Source organism: Bufo bufo, chromosome 3, assembly GCF_905171765.1.
Source record: "Bufo bufo chromosome 3, aBufBuf1.1, whole genome shotgun sequence".
Lineage (NCBI taxonomy): Eukaryota > Metazoa > Chordata > Amphibia > Anura > Bufonidae > Bufo > Bufo bufo.
Window position 1 is genome coordinate 313932688 of NC_053391.1, and position 14118 is coordinate 313946805.

The window sequence follows — 14118 nt, forward strand, 5'->3', positions numbered from 1 at the left end:
AGATCTGTATAAGCTGTATTCACTCATATTAGGCCTAGCAATGCATTCAGTGAGGCAATCACTGTCCATACAGTTATTTGGATTTCTGTTATTGTAGGTACATTTTCCTATATTCTATATATTGTTCTTTCCTTGTATCAAGACCCCCGGGGCGCTTACCTCAATCCTTAATATATTCAGGTTGGATAGTCGGTCCCACCTCTCCTCCCCATCCTCCGAGATTCCATTATAGCCAAAGCCGGCAGCATTATTTATGGCATCCGCTGAGCAATGAAACACAGACATTTTATGTGCATTGTGCCTGACTATGCTGTTCATCTCTATCAGTAGAGTCATTTACTTAATTACAATGAAACTGGTGGATCTACCGTAAGTGGCTTATATTTCATTTTAGACAAAAGCTCCGATTTAATAGCTCTTCCAGATCAGAGATCTTTATAGTTCAAGTCAGCAATATAAAAACTGATCTAAAGAAGGCAATTACTGAATATGACGTGTATGCAAATGCGGTATAATTACTGGGAAGTGGCCAAGCAGTAATTCATTATTCTTCCATGCTGAAAATCTAGAAAAAATAGCCGATTTAGAAAGAGCCATGATTGTGTGAGCAAGTGTAGGACACGGTTTGAAAGCTGTGACATCTCATGGTAATGACGCACTGTCAATGCCACTGCACAGGAATCTATGCTCAGAATACAGGTAAGGGTCCATGGGCTGTGTACAGCAGACTGACCAGCAGCACCAAGAGTCACCTGTGGCTCCACACTACTCCATGTGCGGGTGGTTCTCCTCTAGTGATGGAGCACATCACAAATCTGTATAGAATCTAACATTGGTTCAGTAAGATCTCATTGACCTCTGTGGTTGGTGCTTTATGGCTCTCTCCAACACTGGGTCACAATATGGTTGTGACCATCAGGCCTAAGTGAGTGTCAAACTTACAAATTCAACACAAATTTGCTGGATTTTAACTGTAGGATGAAGGAGAACAATTTTGTTAATACATCAATAGCTGTACTCCAATGTAATAAAATATCACTGTTCTCATTTAATCACATAAATAATCACAAAAAAGCCATGTAGAAATATGTCCTACTGTCTCCTTATGCATGTGGCATATAGTGACAAATAATTGCCCCATTCCAACTACTAAAGCTCTGCTAATAGTTGACTATTAATGTCTTGACATAGTATGAATGCTAATCACTATTTTTAGAACAAGCCACTTCATCGAATGGAAAAGAAACATCTGCCTGAGGATGTTAAAGGGGTTGTCTGGGATTTTGATACTGATGGCCTATCCTCAGTGTGCTTGGTAAACTAGGACCAGGGGCTGTGGCCTCTTTAAACAGCTGATCAGTGGGGTGTTGGGAGTCAGACCTCCAGTGAAGAGATATTGATGACCTATCCATAGGAGAGGTTATCAGTATTAATCCACACGCAGCACATTTATGACCACTCCAGTTGCGTAGAGACTGGAGGATGGAATTTTTCATTTTCCGTCTGTCACACAATCCTACTCTCCATTTAATTCATGTTTGAGACATAGATCGGAGGTGTACATTTTTTTTTTGTTTTTTTTTTGGAAAAAACATACGCTCTACTGTATGTGAAAACGGTATATGTAGGGTGATACAGATTTATATATTGTCATTGACCTTTACAGTAAAAAAACAAACTCCAGAAGCTTAGGGACTTTTAACACTGTGTTATTCAGCTCTGTTTAACCTATAGGCTGGAAAAAAACTGCTGTAGTAACAGTAGCATCCTTCACGAAGACTATTAAAGGGGTTGACTCACTTCAGCAAATGGCATTTATCATGTAGAGAAATTCAATACAAGGCACTTACTAATGTATTATTGATTGTCCATATTGTCTCCTTTGCTGGCTGGATTCACTTTTCCATCACATTATACATTGCTTATTTCCAGGGTTTTTGACCACCCTACAATCCAGCAGAGGTGGTCGTGCTTGCACAATATAGAAAAAAGTTCTGGCCTTTCTGGTGGCTGGGACTGAGGGGCGCACAAAGGCAAGCGTGTGCAGTAGCTTCCATCCTGGTCACCTCGTATCTGCGCTGCAGTGGCCGCTACAAACCCTGGATACGAGCAGTGTATAGTGTGATGGAAAAATGAATCAAGCCATCAAAGGAGGCAATATGGACAATCACAATACATTAGTAAGTGTCTTGTAATACCCCTGTCTACATGATAAATACTATGGGGTCATTTGCAAACACTTTTGTGTCCTTTAGCTGGCGCAGATACTGGTGCATTTCATGTTCGGCAGAATCTGCGACTTCTTCCCCACTCATGCCAGGTCTAAAAAAGGGGACTTGGTGTTGGCGAGGAAGGGGATGGGCCGGCAGGTTTAGGCGCAGAAAATGTAAGAAAGAAGACTGTCTTACATTTAGAATCAGCGGTGGATACGCCGAAGTTATGTAAAGGCCGGTGCGATCCACTGCAAGTGCAGGGGCTTATTAAGATCAGCATCTAAAATGCCAGTCTTAATCAATGTGCTTAGGTTAGACCACCCTTCTAACAGACACGTATACTTTTTTATGCAGGATGTGTCTGAATTTTAGCTCAGTCTGCAACTGCAATTTATTTCTGGACTTTAGCTTTTACGCTCTTTCATATGAAATAACATTTGGCCCATAGAAGTCCATAGGTACTTCACAAGATATGTCCGGACAGGCTTTTTGTACTCTTCTGATGTACCCCATGAAAGTAGTGTGAAGGGGAACTTACTTTGTTTGAATAGCTAGGAAAAATTTGGAGACTAAAATGCCAGCCAGTCCTGGCAGATGTAGTTGAACCAAGAGCTAATTAGATCACTTATGGTAAAAAGCTTTAGTATCCTTCCTGCTGATTTTCACATGCTGGAAAAAGCAATGGCATTGTACTAGATGGTCCTAGTAGTGTAGCATCATGAAATAGATTTTTATTTTAAGGATTCACTTTTAAGTGCATCATTTACAGAGGTCGCACTAAATTTTTTGGAAGAGTAAAAATATTCCTCCTGGTGACAGCGACATTACCTGTGCTACATCTCCTATATAACGTTTGCGCATCCTAAATATCTGACATTCAGTGTATTTTTTTCTTAGCCGCTGGTGACAGCGACATTACCTGTGCTATATCTCCTGTATAACATTTACGCATCCTAAATATCTGTGACATTCAGTGTCATTATTTCGCCGCTGGTGACAGCGACATTACCTGCTCTACATCTCCTGTATAACGTTTTCGCATCCTAAATATCTGTGACATTCAATTTAATTTATTTGCGCATACACTTACAAAACCTGCGCTACTGTACGTGTGACATACTTGCAAGCATATATACCATTTAATATGCTGAAGAAGAGCAGTAAGGGACGGGAAGTGGCCGTGCTGCTGATGGTGCACGCAGAGGCCGTGGCCCTGGGCGCATTGAAACTGTGCCTGCTGCCAGAGCACAAGAAACACACTCATCCACGATACCTAGCTTCATGTCTCAGTTTGCAGGGAGGTGCAGGACACCACTCTAGAAGTCACACCAGTGCGACCAGGTGGTCGGTTGGATTGCAGCAGATAATGCTTCCAGTCGGTAGCCAAGAGTCTGGTCAACAGAATCCTCACCCTGATCCTCCTTCCTCCCACCATGGAGAGTCTTGGCAAACAAGTGATCCCACACTCCGATCATCCGAGGAGCTCTTTTCATCGCCATTCCTTGATTTGGGCCTCTCGCCAAGCCCGCTTGAAGAGGGACATGAGGAGATCTTGTGCACTGATTCTCAAACTCTTGAGCATCCACAGTCAGAAGAAGATGACAGTGGGAAATGGCAATTCGTGTTTCATGAGGTGGATGATGATGTGACACAGTTCCTAATAAGTCAACGGCAAGAGGTTGATGATGAGGATGAGACACAGTTGTCAATAAGTGAGGTTCTTGTTAGGTCAACAAGTCAGGAGGATTACCAGAGTGAGAAAGTGGAAGAGGAGGTGGCGGACGATGAAATCACTGACCCAACCTGGGAAGGTGGCAAACCGAGTGTGGACAGCAGTACACAGGGGGAGGGATCCGCAGCACCGCAACAGGCTGGAAGAGGCAGTGATGTGGCAAAAGGGAGAAGGCGGGCCACACCAAACAGGCCCGCAACTGTTCTCCGAAACACCCCCTTGCGGCAATCATCCTTGTCAAGGGGTAGGTGTTCCGCAGTCCGGCGCTTTTTTGAGGAAAGTGCGGATGATAAAAGAATTGTCATTTGCAACTTGTGCCGTACCAAAATGAGCAGGGGCGTAACACTAGCAACCTCACCACCACCAGCATGATCCGCTACATGGCATCAAAGAAACCTAATAGGTGGGCTGAACGTTTGTGTCCACACTCAGTGTCTGCGGGTCACACAACTGCCTCCTCTTCCCCTGTGTTACGTGCTGGCCAATCCCCTGTCCAAGACGCAGGCCCGGATGCCTCCCGCCCTGCACCTGGACCTTCGCAAGCACCATCAGCTAGCACATCCACTTCTGTGTCTCAGCGCAGCGTACAGATGTCCATACCCTAGGCCTTTGAACTAAAGCGCAAATACCCAGCCACCCGACCCACAGGCCATAGCACTAAATGCGCACCTTTCCAAATTGCTGTCCCTGAAAATGTTGCCATTTAGGCTTGAGGACACTGAGGCTTTCCGCAGCCTGATGGCGGCGGCCGTCCTTCGTTACTCCCCAGCCGCCACTATTTTTGCCGATGTGCCGTCCCCGCCTTACACCAGCATGTGTCCCGTAACATCACCCGTGCCCTGACCAACGCAGTTAGTGGGAAGGTCCACTTAACAATTGACACATGGACAAGTGCTTTTGGCCAGGGACGCTACATTTCCCTGACGGCACACTGGGTGAACGTTGTGGAGGATGGGAGCGACTAGTACCCTGGGATGGCACAGGTGCTACCGACGACAAGGGTTGCGGGCTCTACTTCCATCAGGATTTCCACCACCACATACATTAGTGGCTGCAACCCCGCCTTCTCCTCCTCCACTTCCACCTCTGAATTCTCATCTTGCAGCACCAGTCAGCCATCAGTCAGTAGCTGGAAGCAGTGTAGCACTGCAGTGGGGAAGCGGCAACAGGCCGTGCTGAAACTAATTTGCTTAGGTGACAAACAGCACACCGTCGCAGAGCTGTGGCACGGTATAAAGGACCAGAGTGAGCTGTGGCTCTCACCACTCAACCTACAACCAGGCATGGTTGTGTCTGATAATGGCGGTAACTTTGTGGGGGCTTTGGAGCTCAGCAAGCTCACACACATACCATGCCTAGCCCACGTGTTCAACTTAGTGGTTCAGTGGTTTCTCAAAACCTACCCCAATTTGCCCGAGCTACTGGTGAAGGTGCGCCGCGTGTGTGCCCATTTCCGAAAGTCATCTACAGCTGCCGCCGGTCTGGCAACGCTGCAGCAGCGCTTTCAATTGCCAGCTCACCGACGTTAGCATGCGCTAGGACTCCACGTTCCACATGTTGGCCAGGCTTTGTGAGCAGCAGAGGGCAGTAGTGGAATACCAGCTGCAACATGGTCGTCGCCTTTCCAATCAGCTTCCGTTCTTCACAAGCGACGAGTGGGGATGGATGTCTGACCTCTGTGAGGTTTTACGCAACTTTGAGGAATCAACACAGATGGTGAGCGGCAATGCCGCTATTATCAGCGTAACCATCCCACTTCTGTGTCTACTGAAAAGCTCGCTGCTCACAATGAAGGCGGACGCTTTGCATCTGGAAGAGGTGGAAATGGGGGAAGACGGTACACAGGGTGATAGCCAGACAACCCTCAGTTCGTCTTCTCAGCGCGAATTGGATGATGATGATGATGAGGAGGAGCAGGAGACGGTTGCCTCCACTAGAGGGTAGTAACCATAGCAGGTTTATTCCATCTGTTCAGCGTGGATGGGCTAAAGGGGAAGAGGAGATTGAGAGTCATCCTCCTGATGATGAAGACAGCGAAGTCTTGTCTGTTGGGACTCTGGCACACATGGCTGACTTTATGTTATGCTGCCTTTCCCATGATCTGCGCGTTATACGCATTTTGGCCAACACATATTACTGGTTGTTCACCCTTCTTGACCCCCGCTACAAAGAGAACTTATCTCTCATTTCTGTGGTGGAGAGGACTAGCAAAATGGTGCAATGCCAGAAGGTCCTTGTGGAAAAATTGCTCCAAAAATTTCCATCTGACAATGCTGGCGGCAGAGTACGTAGTTCCTTGGGCAACCGAGGAGGGGAGGGGAGAGGAACACACAGCAGTTCCAACAGAGGCAGGGCAACACTCTCCAAGGCCTGGGACAGTTTCATGATACCCGCCAGAACCCTCACTCTGATGCGTGGCCTAGTGTCACAAGGAGGGAAAAGTTTTGGAAGATGGTGAAGGAGTACGTAGAAGACCGTGTCAGCGTCCTCTGTCATCCCTCTGTGCCTTACAACGATTGGGTGTCCAAGCTGGACACGTGGCACGAACTGGCAGCCTTGGAGGTGCTGGCCAGCGTTTTGTCAGAGCAGGTATTTAGTGCGGCTGGGGGCATAATAACTGATAAGCGCATCCGCCTGTGAACTGAAAATGCTGACAGGTTGACTCTTATCAAAATGAACAAGGCCTGGATTGCCCCTGACTTCTCTACTCCACCAGAAGAAAGCGGCTGAACATAAAGGCACTTTAAATGTGGCTTTTATGGTGTATTGAATACACTGTATTCCCATGCACCCCTTCCACGACAAAAAAGGGTATATGGTTTAATCTTCCTTTTCTCGTCCTCCTCCATCATATCAACCTGCTTATTAGGCTGCCCTCGCTCCTAATGTTTTAGAGGGTCAGCTCAGCAGCAGACCCTCACCCCGAATGTTTTAGATGGTCAGATCAGCAGCAGGCCCTCGCCCCTAATGTTTTAAAGGGTCACCAGCAGGCCCTTGCTCCTAATGTTTTTGAGGATCACCAGCAGGCCATCAATCATAATTTTTCAAGGGTGTTTATGATGCTCTTTTTTATGTGTAATAAAGGGTGTATTGGAGTTTCGGTAATTTTTGGCAGCCCTTTCACTTAGTGCATAGTCTTTATGAGTGTAGGAGTCCCACTATCTGAACAATTGTACCACAATGTGAATGAGGCCCTCCTTTATGTGTGTGATATATAGGTTGAATCGGAGTGCCTCTTTCTTGTAATTTTTGGCAGCACTTGCACTTTATATACAAGTAAATATACAGGAAAGAATGTTTCCTAACAATTTTTCCTCTAAAATCGATTTTATCTTCGGTTTTGTGCATATTATTGTCAGTCTGTAAAAATGGAGTACTACTCGGACAACATCATTCCCAGCAGCGACCTGGGAGTCCTAGATGCATCCAGACATCCTCCCCATGCTGTTTCTGAACCATTTTAGTGGTGTTTCCATAAATTTCTGACCTTTTACTGTGAACCAGACACCCTCCCCTCTTCAGAGCAGGGGATGCCTGGTGTAATGCTCTGGTTCTCCTATTGACTTCCATTGTGCTCTGGTGCTCTGTAGAGCACCCAAGCATCCCAAAGTGTTCTACTCGAGCACCAGAGCACCCGAGCACTTTGGTGCTCGATCAACACTACTATCCACCTGTTAGGGTATGTTCAGACAGTGTGGTCAAATCTCTGTTATTACTGTGACTGCAACAAGTATGTAACTGCGAGTCTGTGACTACGGCAATATTTCAAAATTGTGCATTTTTTTATTGATGCATTTTCATGGCAGTTACAATAAAAACTGCCTCATTGCACCTTCTGAGTAGTCGAGATGTGTGAAGACACCTGACATCTTCTGTAACAAACAGGGGTTCATTCAAAAGCTAATAAAGTCCATGGGTGGCACTGGCTAGGGTTAATAACGACCATGGATGGCACTGGCAAGGTTTAATAAAGTGTCTGGGTGGCACAAGCTAGAGTTAATAATGCCCCTGGGTGGCACTAGCTAGGGTTAATAAAGCCCCTGGGTGGCACTGGCTAGGGTTGATAAAGCCCCTGGGTGGCACTAGCTAGGGTTAATAAAGCCCCTGGGTGGCACTAGCTAGGGTTAATAAAGCCCCTGGGTGGCACTAGCTAGGGTTAATAAAGCCCCTGGGTGGCACTAGCTAGGGTTAATAAAGCCCCTGGGTGGCACTGGCTAGGGTTGATAAAGCCCCTGGGTGGCACTGGCTAAAGCCCCTGGGTGGCACTAGCTATAGTTAATAAAGCCCCTGGGTGACACTAGCTAAGGTTAATAAAGCCCCTGGATGGCATTAGCTAGGGTTAATAAAGCCACCTGGGTGGCACTGGATAGGGAAAAGCCTCTGGATGGCACTGGCTGGGGTTAATAAAGACCCTGGGTAGCACTGGCTAGGGTTTATAAAGACCCTGGGTGGCACTAGCTAGGGTTAAGAAAGCCCCTGTATGGGCATTAGCTAGGGTTTATAAAACCTCTGGGTGGCACTGGCTAGGGTTTATAAAGCTACTTGGCTATAACCGCGTGCTGTGTATTAACCCCAGACTCCACCTAGGGACTTATTAACCCTATTCAGTGCAAGCCAGGGTCATATAAACCCTGCTCAACATTCACTGGTGCCCACCTCTTACAAGAATTATTATCAAAAGACCACGGCACTCTGTAAATATTTTTAGTTGCTTATTTTATTTCATATCTTTTGTATATATATTTTTCTTTTGTATATCCATCCAAAAGTAATAGCCACTGGCCAACGTTTCGGTCTAATGTTAGACCTTGTTCACGGCCTTAGTTCTGTGGAGTAGGGAGAATCTACCAAGCTGCCACTACAATGGCATTGGTAAATATTGCAGCACCACTGCACATGCATCTCCCTTGCTACTGTACGAGCTGCAGGGCAGAACTCCAGTTGTTTCTGCCATTCATTACTGAATCACCAATGGCCTCTCCATCATCATAGTAAACAGTGTTCTAGGCACATTAAGAGGGCACTGTGGCTGTCACTATTTGGTTGGTATAAAGGCTGACACTATTACTAGGACATTGTGAACTGTTGCTATTTTCTTGGCATTTTAGCTGTTAGGGGGGCACCATGACTTTTACTATTTTGGGGCACTATAGCTAAGCTGTTGCTCTTTTTGGGGGACTGTGGCCAGGACTCTTATGGGGGCACTATGGCTGCCAATGTTATGGGGGTAATGTAACTATCGCTATTTAGGGGCACTATGGCTGGTACAATAAAGTCTGACAAGCATGCAGCACTGTCTACCGTATGTATATAACAGTAGTATTGTATGTAGAGTGTATATGTATATATTAGCTTATTACACCACCATAAACTAGTACCGCCTACCGAAGGGACGCAGACTGTGGAAATCCACCCTGTGGACCCACAACACCCAGCATGCTCCACAGATGACGTAAGGTTAACGAGAGGTTATGAAAAAAGACAGAGGGCTAGGTCCACAGGTACAGAGGGTACACGATGCCACACAGACAACGGTTCTTACCCAGCAGTAAAGTTTACTGAACAGTAGTAGTAGTAGGCATATATGAACAGGATAACAACAGAGCGTAAATTAAACAGTAATACTGCCTAACGCTAAACTAGCTATTGTGAAATATTCCCCCACAGTCCATAAAGCAGCCTGGCTGCGCCTGAATGTCCCTGAGCGAGCTTTGTCTTTGGGGTGCACCCTTAAGTATTGCGCAATACTATTTGTAATCCAACAAAGTGAAGTCTGTATCTTGCCGCTTTCTTATATGTCCCCAAAGTATCACTGGTGCAGTACAACGAGGTGTGACACTGCAGAGCCACATTTACAGTTCTTTGGGTAGTTTGGTAAGTTCTTGGTACTTTTCCTTGATCCCCTTGTCCACTCCAGAACTGGACCGTACAGCTATGTGCTTCCCGGATTCGTCACGGTGAATCTTCCCTCTGGGCTGTAGTAAGAACCCACTGTAAGCCGAAGTTCCTCTCCCAAGCTCCACAGCAAGTCCTTCCTGACATCCTCAGCATTACACAGGCAGAGACTCCCTCCCCTTCCTGCTCTGCACCGGAACTCTTTCCTTTCCTGGGAGAGTGTGATGCAGCAAGTGATTTGCCAAGTGCAGTCTCAAAACTTCAATTACAGTTCACCATAACCCTTCTGAGAGTCTTAGCCTGCCCCTAAATTATCGGTATTTTGACTTTGCAAGGTAAATGTATATACTGTAAGAATTTTCTCTATAGTAAACTTCAATGCAAATTAGTCCTTTGCTGTCATCTACTGACCAAACGAATTACAGCAGGTAATTTACACTCTACATTAAATAACATTGGTAAATCTTGCTTACACCCCTACATACCAACCCACTAAAATATTGGCGTCCCGACAGCCCTACCAAATAAATTAATCTGCTGCATAGCGTGGAGGGGGAATACCTTCCGTGGAGCGCTCCGACCTGCGAAGGACTGAGTTCTCTGTAGTTGGTATAGTAACATGACCCGACCCCTCCCGGGGTGGTAGCGCATTTTCATGAACAGTGTCTGGTACTGCACAATTGGGTGCGGACGACTCACAGCCTGTACAGGCAGCGTAGGGATCAGCCACCATTCTACGTCCCTTGGATTCACAGGCTTTGATTGTCTCTTCTAAACATCTGCAGAATTATCTGTCGTGGGGCGACTCTCTGAGAGACAAGGTCTGAGCATGTTACTGTGTAATCTTCGAGTCGGGCCATCCGAGTCTTCCCTTTGGACATCGTAGACTGGGCCTTCCGGAAACACTTGACGTTTCACAATATATGGATTCGGTTCCCAGCGGTCATCTAATTTATCTGTACGTCGTTTAGCCCGAACCAATACTGTCACCCGGTGACAAGGGTGTAGTCTGCACCGGTTGATGATCCCTAGGGGTTTGTTATTGCAACTTCTCATTGACCAACCGATGAACAGTCCTCAGTTTGTCTTGGTGCTCCTCAGCTGCCCTAGGGAACTCTTCTGAAAGAGATCCAAGGTTCATTTTGGCTACTTCTTGTCCTGGGCGACCGAACAGCAGCATGTGTGGAGTATAGCCAGTGGTGTTATGAACATAATTATTATACGCCCAGGCAAGTATTCGGGCCAGCGCAACTTGCGTTCTTTCTCCAGAGTATGGAGCATCTGTAGAAGCGTCCTGTTTAATCTTTTACGGGCCCCATTGCCCTGTGGGTGGTACGGCGTTGTCCTCGACTTCTCATTCCCATACAACCGACACAGCTCTCCCATTAACTTCCCTTAGAAGCAAGCTCCTTGATCGGAATGAATCCGCTTTGGGCATCCGTACACCTGGATGAAGTGTTGGCACACTGCACGGGCAACTGACTGTAAAGGGGCAACTTTGTAAAGTGATCAGTCATCACAAGACAATATTGGTGGCCACTCACCGACTGGCCGATCAAAATGTAATCGATCATTAGGATCTCCAGTGGCGCAGATGTTTTAATCACTTGAATTAGAGCTCTATGTTCAGGAGGCTTTGTCATCTCACATGATCGATACTTCTGGCAAACTTCACGGACAATCTGCTCCCACTGCGGACAATATATGAATCTCTGTATCCACTTGTATTTTTTCTCCACTCCGAGGTGGGCACCCTTTTCATGTCCCTCGAGGGCCACTGTACGGGCCAGGCTACTGGGTATCACTATTTGCCACCTTTCTTCAAGATCAGTAGGTAGAAACAACCTCCGGTGCATGATTCCACTGCAGCAGCGACTTCTCTCTTCTATCTTGGGCCATAGGCCAGTCTTCACCCAATGTTTGATCTTCTTCAAGTCAGGATCATCATCTTGCACTTGAGCCCATTCTTCTTCAGTCTTCCCCAGCAACACCGTGTTAACGGTGGCAACCCCACTTGAACTGGCCACGGGTGACTGCTGAGGCACTCTGCCAAGATCGGGTATCTCAGTGCCTTTATCCTCTTCGTCCACCTCACCTGCTAGGACTTCCCAGATGACTCTGGACAGTGCATCCGCATTTGCGTTGTCCTTACTGGAACGGTGTTTGATGGTATAAACAAACTTCACCAGCCTTGCCATCCATCTCTTTTCCAAGGCGCCCAGCTTCGTATTCTGCAGGTGAGCCAATGGGTTATTGTCTGTCCTTACTAGGACCTGTGCTCCTGTGAGATACCCTGAAAACTTTTCAGTCATTGCCCAGACCAACGCCAACAACTCAAGTTTGAAGAAGGTATAATTTTCCAGATTGCGCTCAGAGTCCCGTAGGGATCGACTAGCATACGCAATGACTTGTTCCTGCCCGTCTTGTTCCTGGGCTAGTACTGCTCCCAATCAATGCAGACTTCCATCTGTGTAGAGTGTGAATGGTTTGTCATACTGAGCATAGGCCAGGATGGGGGCACTAATCAGTGCTTTCTTCAACTGGTCAAACGCTTGCTGCTGAGGCAGTCCCCATGATGTGGTTCGTGTCTTCGTTCCCTGGGCGGTCCCTTCGTGTAGTGGTCCGGCAATCTTTGCAAAGACTTTTATAAATCTTCCATAATACCCAGCCAATCCTAGTTATGCTTTCACTTCTCGAAGCATCTTAGGTTGCGGCCACTTACTCACTGCCTCACTTCTGATAATCCACACAGAATCGCAAGGACCCATCCTTCTTCCGCACCAAGACCACTGGGGCGGCCCACGGGCTTTGGCTCTCTTTTACCACTCCACTGTATAACATCTGTGACAGCATCGTTTTCACTTCTTGGTAGAGAGTAGGCGGGATCTGCCAGTATCTTTCTCGAATTGGGGGAGTGTCCCCAGTTTTTCATGTTCCATAGCTGTTGTGCACCCGAAGTCCTCTTCACACTGGGAAAAGGTAGATTGAAATTCCATAGTGCTGCTCCAATCTTCTCCATTTGTTCAGCGGTGAATTGGTTCACATCAATCTCCATTTGCTCCAAGATCCGCTGACCATTCCAGTCCGGAGTGGGTTCCTCCACCGAGTTCTGGTCCACTGCCAAGGTCCAGGTGTCATTTTCAACAGCCCATAGGGCGAATTGGCTACTTGCGAGTGGTTCTCCTTGCAGCACATATAACTCAGCCACTTTTTCACCAGCATGGAAGGTAAATTCATGGTCGTGTATGTTGACACACCGGACTAACACAAATTACTGTCACAATGGTCCTGGCGACCACTGGGCTTCGTCCGGCTTCCGACATGCCTAGAGGTTCCATCAGCACCCCTATCTCATTCAGTTTCCGCTGGTTTCCGACAGACATCCGTATCAATTTCTCCTGCTGCGGAGGTACGGTACAGGCTCCTCCATATGGGGCATACACTGATCCCACTGGCTTATCTTCAGGGGTGCTTTTGCAGATACCACACGTCCAGATCAGCCTCTGAAATGGCCTCTGGGTAGGCTTGTGGGAAGTAGTTTTCTTCCAATAGCTCGGGCCCTCTTTTGTAAACATGAGCAGGTCCAGTTCCCGCAGGACGTTCATCCCCAATAAAACGGGAGCTCCACACCGAGCCGGTTTCTCTACAAGCACCACCCCCTTCTTGCCGACATCTTGTCCACATAGCTTCATCTTCATCCATGCCACTCCGAACACGGGTATAGCTGTCTGATTTAAAGCCATCAGCTTGATCACAGTGCCCTTGTCAGGCCTCATCAGGTGGCCGAAGTGTTTTTCAAAGAACTCCACTGTCATCGTGGTTACTTCTGATCCTGTGTCTATAAAACATCCCACCACCTGCTCTTCCATCTGCACATTTAGGTAAGGGCTTTCGGTCACCAGGCATTGACGGGAGATATGTCCTCTTTCTCTGCAAATCCAACACTGCGGCCCCCTCATTTTCCGGTCCCTTGGAGGACCACACAACTGTGCCTCTGTGGATGGTGCCAGGCCAGCCCAGTGCATGGTAGAATCTCTCACTCCAGCCCCTTGAGTTGATCGATATAGAAGGGGACCCATGGGGGTTGCACTCCTTTGCCAGTAATCAGGCTGAACTGGGGCCCTTGATGGGGCCCGTAACTGTGCCAACTGTCTCTGAATTTCTCCCAGGGATGCACTAAGTGCCTCTTCACTGTCTCTCGCAGATCCCCCCATCAGAGGGAGTACTTTGACTTCCTACAGCCTGCATCCTCACAGTGTAAGCTCCATACGCTTCTTC

At 47.2% G+C, this 14118-nt stretch overlaps 1 protein-coding gene across 2 annotated transcripts in view; it reads right to left on the reverse strand.

Annotated features, from left to right (window-relative positions):
* Positions 1-14118, reverse strand: part of LOC120995230 (lysophospholipid acyltransferase 2-like) — a 96175-nt gene that overhangs the window by 14696 nt on the left and 67361 nt on the right. For both annotated transcript variants that reach the window (XM_040424294.1, XM_040424295.1), the window contains one exon: positions 160-263. In XM_040424294.1, the coding sequence (XP_040280228.1) occupies positions 160-263 (104 nt within the window). The remainder of the gene's footprint in view (positions 1-159; positions 264-14118) is intronic.